At 35.3% G+C, this 9,279-nt stretch overlaps 2 protein-coding genes and 1 non-coding gene across 3 annotated transcripts; 1 reads left to right on the top strand and 2 right to left on the bottom strand.

The window, feature by feature from the left end:
* Window positions 1-2,420: 2,420 nt before the first annotated feature.
* On the bottom strand, window positions 2,421-3,301 carry LOC105851749 (uncharacterized). Its single transcript, XM_012713452.1, has 4 exons — window positions 3,117-3,301; window positions 2,903-3,034; window positions 2,668-2,803; window positions 2,421-2,444 (listed from the first exon to the last, which is right to left on the bottom strand). Exons 1-4 carry the CDS (start codon window positions 3,299-3,301, stop codon window positions 2,421-2,423), a joined length of 477 nt encoding a protein of 158 aa, XP_012568906.1.
* A 2,030-nt stretch (window positions 3,302-5,331) lies between these two features.
* Window positions 5,332-7,537, bottom strand: LOC140919676 (uncharacterized). The gene is made up of 3 exons (XM_073366284.1): window positions 6,815-7,537; window positions 6,167-6,351; window positions 5,332-6,058 (listed from the first exon to the last, which is right to left on the bottom strand). The coding sequence occupies exons 1-3, from the start codon at window positions 7,535-7,537 to the stop codon at window positions 5,332-5,334; spliced, it is 1,635 nt and encodes a 544-aa protein (XP_073222385.1).
* LOC113785919 (small nucleolar RNA R71) lies at window positions 7,176-7,281 on the top strand. Its single transcript, XR_003472100.1, has one exon. It is a non-coding gene; the product is annotated as a small nucleolar RNA R71 (small nucleolar RNA).
* Window positions 7,538-9,279: the final 1,742 nt, after the last annotated feature.

The raw sequence follows: 9,279 nt of genomic DNA, 5'->3' as shown, positions 1-9,279 counted from the left end.
AAAGAATCGATTGGGAAATCGATTGGTTTATGTAGTTTCAAGATTCAAGAAAAACAAGACTCGCGATAATCGATTGGCAAATCGATTAAGCCCGTTTTATAACTTTAATGAATCGATTGGTAAATCGATTTATTAGTTGTTTTTCAGAAACTATATAAACAGTTTTCAATCATTCTCTCAATAACACAACACAATACTTGATAACACTTGAATATACTTCAGAATACTGAAGAACTCTTAAGAACATTTTGATAACATTCTGATATTGCTTTTTCAGATCAAGACCAAAAGATTATTCATAATCAATAAGAGAGCTGAAAAAGAATTCTTGAGAGAAAAAGGCAATGATCTCATAAACACTCAAATGAATAACCAGATTATTGTGTGAGATACATTGATCAAGATTGAAGACAAACTTTGTACTTCTTTTATATCATTTTGTAAACAAAGTTTTGTAAACAAACAAATGTGCAAAATCCAGCTTGAAACTGGTGGCGATCTTCTTGGGTGAGAGGCCTCATCAAGAAGGAGCTGTACTTGATCTTGTGTGAGTCTGACGAGTGACTGCAAGGATCAAGGGGTTAAGCAATAGGAAAGAATTCGAGTTAGATAGATAGGTTTCGAGGAAACTGGACAATCTGTAAACAAGTCTCAATTCTTTCTATTGGAGAAAAAGCTGAAATCCAGTTGGATTGTCAGGACTGGATGTAGGTTGTCTTATTGACAACTGAACCAGGATAAACCTTGGTGCATTCTATCCCTTATCTTTTTACCTTTATCTTGTATGCTATGCTATTATAATTCTGCTGTGTATGAATCCGAATAAATCTTGCATCGTATGATTGTATGTTCGATCTTAATTGTATTCTAGACGTATTATGTTCTCTATATTGTTTTAATTTGATAACTACTGTCATATTCTGTAATTACGAGGTCATAATAATCAACAGTAATGACTATTATGGCCAACCAGTAGTTTATTTCATTTTCTTGATCATGATGCACCATGACTGCACCACTTGACTTCAAGGCTCTTTTGCTCCAAAAAGCTTCACTTATTCCTTCTTTTCTCTTTGCAATCAAAACAAAACAAAAAGGTAGTAAAATAGAACTAAAATCGAATTAAAAACATCAAATTAACCTATCAAATAAAGCTATAAAAATAGATAAATTCTAACTTATCAAATTCCCCCATACTTGAATCATTGATTCTCCTCAAGCAATTGTTTCAGGTGAAAGTTATGGACGAGCAGACACCATGAATAGGAACTCAACATTCAGTTCAAGTGTATGCAATAGGCAACTTCCAAAACCAATGGATAACCAACTTTGGTTCCAAATTAGTGACTTAGGCTCGTCTAAAAACATAATTCTCATCAATATGACACTCATCTCTCAAATTCTCTCATTGTTTCAGGGTAATGGGCATTCCCTCAAAGTTTCACCAATACGATGTTTCTGCCATAGGCTTGATTATTAACTAAATCTCCACTACATCTCTCATCAGAGCATATGTGAATCAAAAACACTTTTCAAGGTTGTAACGGGGCCAATGGATAATAGGTGGGGAAAACCAATAAATGGATATTCAAAAGGATATTTCAAATTAAACATATGATCATAGATACCCTTTTTTGAATAATTGGAGCTCAACGTATTCAAATAATCTTTCATCAGCCCAAACTTCAATCATCAGTCAAATGTGCTACTCCGAGTGGAGCACCTTATTGTGTCTTTTCAAACCGAGACAAAAAACTTTTTTTTTCTATTTTTTTCTCCTTTTATTTTTTATTTTTTTAAAAGTTTCTCCACTTTATTCAAAAAGGAACCAATAATGATTTTATCGATAAAGCAAGGGACCAAGAAAGATAATTCATGTAAGGGTCAAAGTCAGCAGGTAGCGGAAAGTATGAAACAAAACGAAACAAGTCTCGAGGCTTGAAAAAACTAACCCTAAAGTGTTTTTTTTTATTCAAACATGATCACAAGAGAATTTAGCCTTGAGACGGTTGCAAGTCAAGTTCTAGAGAACACAATCTATGGTGAATAATCACTCATAACAAAGAAAAGGGGCATAATATTTGATGATGTAACACAAGCCCCTATATAAGCTCAAAACTCACATTTAGTAGCTAAATCAATGAGAACACACTGTAAGAGAATAAGCTGATTTATCAAACTGATAGTGTGGTATCTGAAGGTGAGTTCATTGCCTACTTAACAACAACATGCACATAAATTATGGTTCCCTATCAAGGATCAAAAGGTTTTCTTCCATGTAAGGATAAATTATTTATTTATATATATTAACATGCTTAGCAAATAATCAAACAAGAAAACGTACCCCTATGCTTAGACCCTATATTGTCCTCAATGTAAAAAGTAAAATAGTGATGAAAGGGGTAGGAAAACTCACGAGATTATGGTGGTGGTGGAAAGTGGCCCTATGCACATATTACGACCATAATGGCCATTACTGCCAGACAGTAATCCTTGCTGCCTTCTCATGTTTTATGCATTTGTCTTGTTTTAGCACAGCTTACAAAACAAAAAGAAATTTTAAAAAATTAAAACTGTGGGTTGCCTCCCACACAACGCTTGTTTATGGTTCTTAGCTTGACCTTCGTTTTGTAAATCTTTAGTTGGAGATCAAAGAATAAGACTTACCTGTTTCTCTATTGGATTCCCAACTACATAATGCTTCAACCTTTGACCAGTCATAGTGAAAACTCTAGTGCCCTCACTCAAGATTTCTACAGCTCCAAATGGGAACACCTTATGGATTTGAAATGGGTTGGACCACCTCGAATGAAGTTTGCCCTGAAATAACTTCAATCATGAATTGAAAAGTAATACGAGGTCAGCTTCTTTGAATTCTCTTCTTGTTATGTGCTTCGCATACCACTTCTTGGTTCTTTCCTCGTAGTGTTTAGCATTTTCACAAGCGTCTAACCTCAACTCATCAAGCTCATCGAGTTGGAGCTTCCTTTTTTTATCAGCAGCCTTCAAATTAAAGTTAAGGACCTTTATTGCCCTGTATGCTTTATGTTCGAGTTCAACTAGGAGTCTTGTATGTTATATGGTAGGCCCAAAGCGCATCATCTAGATTTACATACAAGTCCTTCCTTGATGCAGAGACAGTTTTCTCGAGAATGCTCTTAATCGCCCTATTGGAAACTTCTACCTGTCCGCTAGTTTGAGGGTGATATGCTATAGCAATTTTGTGCTTCACTTCATACTTCTTTAGCATGCCTTCAAAATGTTTAGCTATGAAATGAGAGCCTCCATCACTAATCACCATCCTTAGCACACCAAACCTCGGAAATATTACCTTTTTGAAGAGCTTAATACCTTAACATCATTTGTTGAGGCAACGACAGCTTCAATCCACTTGGACACGTAATCTATCGCTACAAGGATGTATTCATTTCCAAGGGATGAGGGAAATGGTCTGATAAAATCAACTCCCCAAACATCGAAGATTTCAACTTCGAGGATATTGTTCAAAGGCATTTCATTTTTTTTATATGTTTCCGGTATGCTGGCATTGATCACATTGAAGCACAAAGTGATGCATGTCTTTAAAGAGTGCAGGCCAATAGAAGCTTGCTTGAAGTATCTTTGCTACAATTTTTGAGGAAATAGCATGTTCGCCATATGCGGAGGAATGACAGTGAAACACGATGCTTTCCATTTCTTCTTCCGGGACACATCTTATGAAAACTCCATCAACCTATCTCTTAAAAAGCAGAGGTTGATCCCAATAATAGTGTTTAAGATTCGAGAAAAAATTCTTCTTTTGTTGATAGTTCAAATAGAGGGGGTAATACTCCAACTGCTAGGTAATTCACAAAATCAACATACCATGGTCCTTCTATTTGTGCAAAAGCAAACAATTGATCACCAGGAAATGAATCACCAATGACAACTCATTTTCATTTTTTTCATGTAGCCTTGAGAGATTATCAGCCACCACATTTTCAATCCCCTTCTTGCCTCGAATTTCTAGATCAAAGTCTTGGACAAGTAGTATCCATCACATCAACCTCGGCTTAGCATCTTTCTTGCTCAATAGATATTTAACAACTGTATGATCTGTGTAGACAATTATCTTTGATATCACCAAGTAGGAACGAAACTTGTCAATGGCAAACACTACTGCCAATAGCTCTTTCTCGGTAGTGACATAATTAACTTGAGCTTCATCCAAAGTCCTGCTGGCATAATAGATAGCATGAACTTTCTTGTCTTTTCTCTACCCCAACACTGCACCTACAGCAAAGTCGCTAACATCGCACATGATTTCAAATTGAAGACTCCAATCAGGTGGTTGCATAATTGGGGTAGATATCAATGCTTCTTTTAACCTGCAAAATGAGTCAAGATAAAACTCATCAAAGACAAAAGCTGCGTCCTTTAGGAGCAGACTAGTTAGAGGCTTAGAAATCTAAGAAAAATATTTAATGAATCGGCGATAAAATCTTGCATGCCCCAAGAAACTTCCCACTTCTTTTATGGAGGTGGGAGGTGAAATTTTATCTATTACCTCAAATTTTGCTTTGTCTACCTCAATACCTCGCTCGGACACCAAATATCCAAGAACAATTCCTTCTCTAACCATAAAGTGGCATTTCTCCCAATTTAACATAAGATTAACTTGTTCACGCCTTTCAAGTATATTTTTGAGATTGGCCAAATAATTATTAAATCTAGACCCATACACAGAAAATTCATCCATGAATACTTCCATTATACAAAATTAGAAAAAATTGACATCATGCAACGTTGAAAGGTAGCAGGGGCATTGCACAAACCAAAAGGCATTCTCCTATAAGCATAAGTGCCATAGGGACAAGTAAACATGGTTTTCTCTTGGTCTCTAGGATGAATGAGACTTTGAAAAAAAAAACAGAATAGCCATCCAAATAGCAAAAATGTGAATGCTTTGCTAACCTTTCTAATATTTGGTCAATAAAGGGAAAAGGAAAGTGACCTTTACGAGTTGCTTTGTTCAGTTTTCTATAATCTATACACATCCTTCACCCAGTAACTGCCCTAGTTACAATAGAATCATTTTTTTTGCATTTTTAACAACAGTGATACCCCCTTTTTTGCAACTACTTGAATGGGACTAACGCATTTGCTATCATAGATATGGTAAATTACCCCGACATTTAGGAGTTTAAGTACATCTTTTTTCACAACTTCTTTCATGTTAGGATTTAACCTCCGTTGATGCTCAATAGAGGCTTTATTGTCTTCTGTAAGTAGTATCCTATGCATGCAAATTGATGGATTAATTCCCTTTAAGGGCAAAGGCTTAAGTTCTACCTATGGAGCCTCTTTTGGGAGATGTGTTGAATTTTCTGCTAGTAATGCCTCAAAATTTAAGTTTGGAAGAGGAGGATTTTCTTCCAACAAGTTAGCATATGCATCAGCTTCCTTTGCCAAGTCTTCATGACTTGTGCTTCCAATCAAGCAGGCTTCCAGCCCATCTTGTGAGAGTGGTCCTAAAGGACACTCCTTAACACAATGATCAATTAAATCAACCCTGCAATAAGAATCTTCAAGAGAAGGATTTTTCATAAGGTTAGACAAATTAAATTCAATCTTTTCATCACTCACATTGAAGACAAGCTTCCCGTTTTTCACGTCAATAATAGCTCCTGTTGTGGCTAGAAAATGTCTCCCAAGAAGAATTGGGACTTGGGAGTCCTCTTCCATTTCCAACACCACAAAATCAGCCGGTATAAACAATTGTCCTACTTTGATAGAAACGTCCTCTAATATTCCAACCGGATACTTGATAGATCGATTAACTAGCTGTAAGGAAACGTGTGTGGGCTTTAACTTACCCACATCAAGCTTCTTACAAACTGACAAAGGCATGAGGCTTACACTAGCCCCAAGATCACACAAAGCACATTCAAAACTCATATCACCAATAACACAAGGTATAGAAAAACTTCCAGGGTCTTTAAGTTTGGAAGATAATTTATTTTGAATTATGGCACTACATTCCTCAGTTAAAGCAACTGCCTCATGGTTGTCAAGTTTTCTTTTGTTTGACAAATTTTTTTAAAAAAATTTAGCATATGACGACATTTGAGACAGTGTTTCGGTGAATGGAATGTTTATATATAAATTTTTCAAAAGTTCCACAAACTTCCTAAATTGCTCCTCAATTTTAGCCTTGGCGAATCTTTGGGGAAATGGTATGGGTGGTTTGTATGGTGCCAGAGGCACATAAGGATTTTCTTTTTCCTCATCTATCCTCTCACTTGATGGTTGGGTTTTTTCACTGTCATCCCTAATATTCGCTTCCACATCACTATCCTTGGGTTCCTCTACCTGTTTTCAGTTTCTTAAGGTGACAACATTTAATTGTCCCTTGGGGTTAGGTTCAGGCTGCCCCGGGAAAACACCGGGAGATCTAGAGGATGAAGCAACTTGCTGAGCCACTTGGGTGAATTGTGTTTCCAACATTTTATTGTGTGTGGCAATGGAATCTACCTTAGATACTAATTGCCTAAATGCTTCATTCATTGACTGGTTTTGATTTTTAAACTCCTCATTTTGTTTGGTTTGAGTCAACACAAAATTTTCCAGCAAATTTTCTAAAGATTTTTGGCTGTTGTTGCAAGACCTTGGTCCTTGGAAACCGGGAGGTCTAACCATTGGTTGGGGGGATGGGATTAAGGGGAGGATTTTTGTAGGAAAAATTTGGATGATTCCTCCACCCTTGATTATAAGTATTTGAAAAAGGGTCCACTTTTTGTGGATTGTTAAAATAGTTAAGTTGCTCATTACCCACCCCACTGTTAACAAACATTCCAACTTGGCATTCAACAGCCACATGACCAATAGTACCACAAATTTCACAAGGAGAAACATTTGGTGTGACATCATTTACATTCATTTTTTCAAACTTTTGAAACAATGCATCTACCTTAGAAGCAATATGATCTAATGCATCAACTTCATACATGCCTCCTTTATTATGAGGAGATCGATCACTTGACCATTGGTAGTGGTTATGTTCCATGTCTTCAATTAGAGCATATGATTCTTCTATGTTCTTGTTGATAAATGCTCCTCCTGCATCATCATCTACCGTCATTCTTGTAGTGTATGAGAGTTCATTGTAGAATGTATGGATAATTAGCCACCTCTCCATCCCATGATGAGGGCACAATCTCAACATCTCTTTGAAATTCTCCCAAGCTTCATAGAGCGATTCTCCTTCCTTTTGAGAAAAACTTGTGATTTGATTTCTCAATTGTGCAGTTTTGCTTGGTGGAAAATATCTACCAAGGAATGCTTGCTTTAACTGATCCCATGTGGTAATGGATTCAGAAGGCAGTGAATGTAGCCAAGCTCTAGCTCTATCCCTTAATGGAAAAGGGAAAAGTCTTAGTCTAATGGTGTCATAAGTCACTCCATTCATTTTCAAAGTATCACAAGACTCTAAAGAAATAGACAAATAGAGGTTTGGATCATCCGTTGGAGTACCAGATAATTGTTTTTGTTGTACCATAGATAGCAACGAATGTTTTAATTCAAAATCGTTAGCCTCTATAGTGGACGCGCAATACTCGAATGCGGTACCATAGGATTGGGAAAGGCATATTCTTTCAAGGTTCTATTTTCAGCCATTTTAAAATCTTTTTCTTGTTCAGAAATATTTTTCTCTCTTCTTTTCCTATGGAAAAAATCTTTCTATCTCGGGTATTGGTCAGACAAGATTCCCAAGACTTCGAATTATTCGCATTCAAAGAGAGAGAAATTAGTAAAAAATTATCTAAAAAAATGAATTTTTTTAGTCTAATCGGTATAGAAAAAGAGAATTAATATCAAAAACAAAGTCCCCGACAACGGCGCCAAAAACTTGATAAGACCGCAAGTGCACGGTATTATCGTGTAGCAAAAATTATCGTTCCCACAAGGACATTGTTATGAGTTCTAGTGTCTCTTTACTGTGATGATTAGCTAAAACAATAAATGTAGATAATGATTTTTGGTTTAAAATTCACAATAAAAATAAAGCCTTGGGATTGTAGTTTTCACAATGATGGATACAATAAAATTAACCTTATATGAGTTATGAGTGTTAAACTCTTAAAACTCAGATAAAAAATTATAACTAATGCCTTCTTTCAAAGAACAAAAGTGTATTTTAAACTAATAACCAACCTATTTTCGTGATTGATGTATTAGCAAAATCCTTTAAGAGAAGATATCTTTCATGATTTCAAAATAACCAAAATCTATTTTCATGATTTGATTCTCTTGTCCAATCTTAGGGGTCATATATCAAATCTACCTTTCGATATATTATTTGATATCTAAGTATGAATACGATTCTTACTAAGATTGGAATAAAAGATCAACACCCATGACAAAAAGAAATAGAAATTGTTAGAGATCCAACATTGGAAATCCTACAATCCGAAGACAAGGAAGATCTACTCACATATGTTCATAGTAGAATCAAAGCTTAAATATAAAAATCATTGGAAATATAAAATAACATAATAAAATAACAAAACAAAAATAGAAAACTGAATATTATTGAAACTAGAAAATTTCTAAGAGAAATACAAGAACAAAAGAAATAGTAGTATTAGATTGTGGGTAGGAATGTCCTTAAAATTGAGTATTTTGGTCATTTTTATAGTCTTAGGTGCCTTAAAGAGCTTTAATTACAAGAAACCATTAGGATTTCATATGAGTAAAACGGTTCAGTAGAAAATGAGCAGTTTATGGCCATAATGGCCATTACTGCCAGATAGTAATAGGTGCAGCAGCAGAAGAGGGCCAAATTATGGCCATAATGGTCATTATTGTCATACAGTAATAGGTGCAACAACAGAAGATAAACATATTATGGCCATAATGGTTATTACGACTGCCAGACAGTAATAGGTGCAACAGCAGAAGATGAATGGATTATGACCATAATGGTTATTACTGCCAGAAAGTAATCCTTATTGACTTGAATTGACAAAATCTTATTTTATTATTTTTTTTGTTCATCCATTATGGCTGTAATGACTATTATGATCATGCAGTAATGCTTGCTGGAACTTGAATTTCTTTCATTTTCTTGATCATGATGCACCATGATTGCTCCACTTAACTTCAAGGCTCTTTTGCTTCAAAAATCTTCACTTATTCCTTCACTTATCCTTGCAATCAAAACAAAACAAAAAGGTAGTAAAATAGAACTAAAATCGAATTAAAAACATCAAATTAACCTATCAAATAAAGCTATAGCAA

This window comes from Cicer arietinum, chromosome 3 (genome assembly GCF_000331145.2).
Source record: "Cicer arietinum cultivar CDC Frontier isolate Library 1 chromosome 3, Cicar.CDCFrontier_v2.0, whole genome shotgun sequence".
NCBI classification, from domain to species: Eukaryota; Viridiplantae; Streptophyta; class Magnoliopsida; order Fabales; family Fabaceae; genus Cicer; species Cicer arietinum.
This window is presented reverse-complemented; position numbering and strand designations above follow the sequence as displayed.

Excerpts from the sequence above, each read along its gene's own strand:
- LOC105851749 (XM_012713452.1), bottom strand. The coding sequence starts at position 3,301 with ATGGTGATTAGTGATGGAGGCTCTCATTTCATAGCTAAACATTTTGAA. Across the intron at positions 3,035-3,116 it reads TCTGCATCAAGGAAGGACTT|GGCAATAAAGGTCCTTAACT; the intron begins GTATGTAAATCT and ends TAAAGCATACAG. Across the intron at positions 2,804-2,902 it reads GAGGAAAGAACCAAGAAGTG|GTGGTCCAACCCATTTCAAA; the intron begins GTATGCGAAGCA and ends ACTTCATTCGAG.
- LOC140919676 (XM_073366284.1), bottom strand. The coding sequence starts at position 7,537 with ATGGTACAACAAAAACAATTATCTGGTACTCCAACGGATGATCCAAAC. Across the intron at positions 6,352-6,814 it reads GAATGTTTGTTAACAGTGGG|GTAGAGGAACCCAAGGATAG; the intron begins GTGGGTAATGAG and ends AACTGAAAACAG. Across the intron at positions 6,059-6,166 it reads ATTGAGGAGCAATTTAGGAA|AAAACTTGACAACCATGAGG; the intron begins GTTTGTGGAACT and ends GTCAAACAAAAG.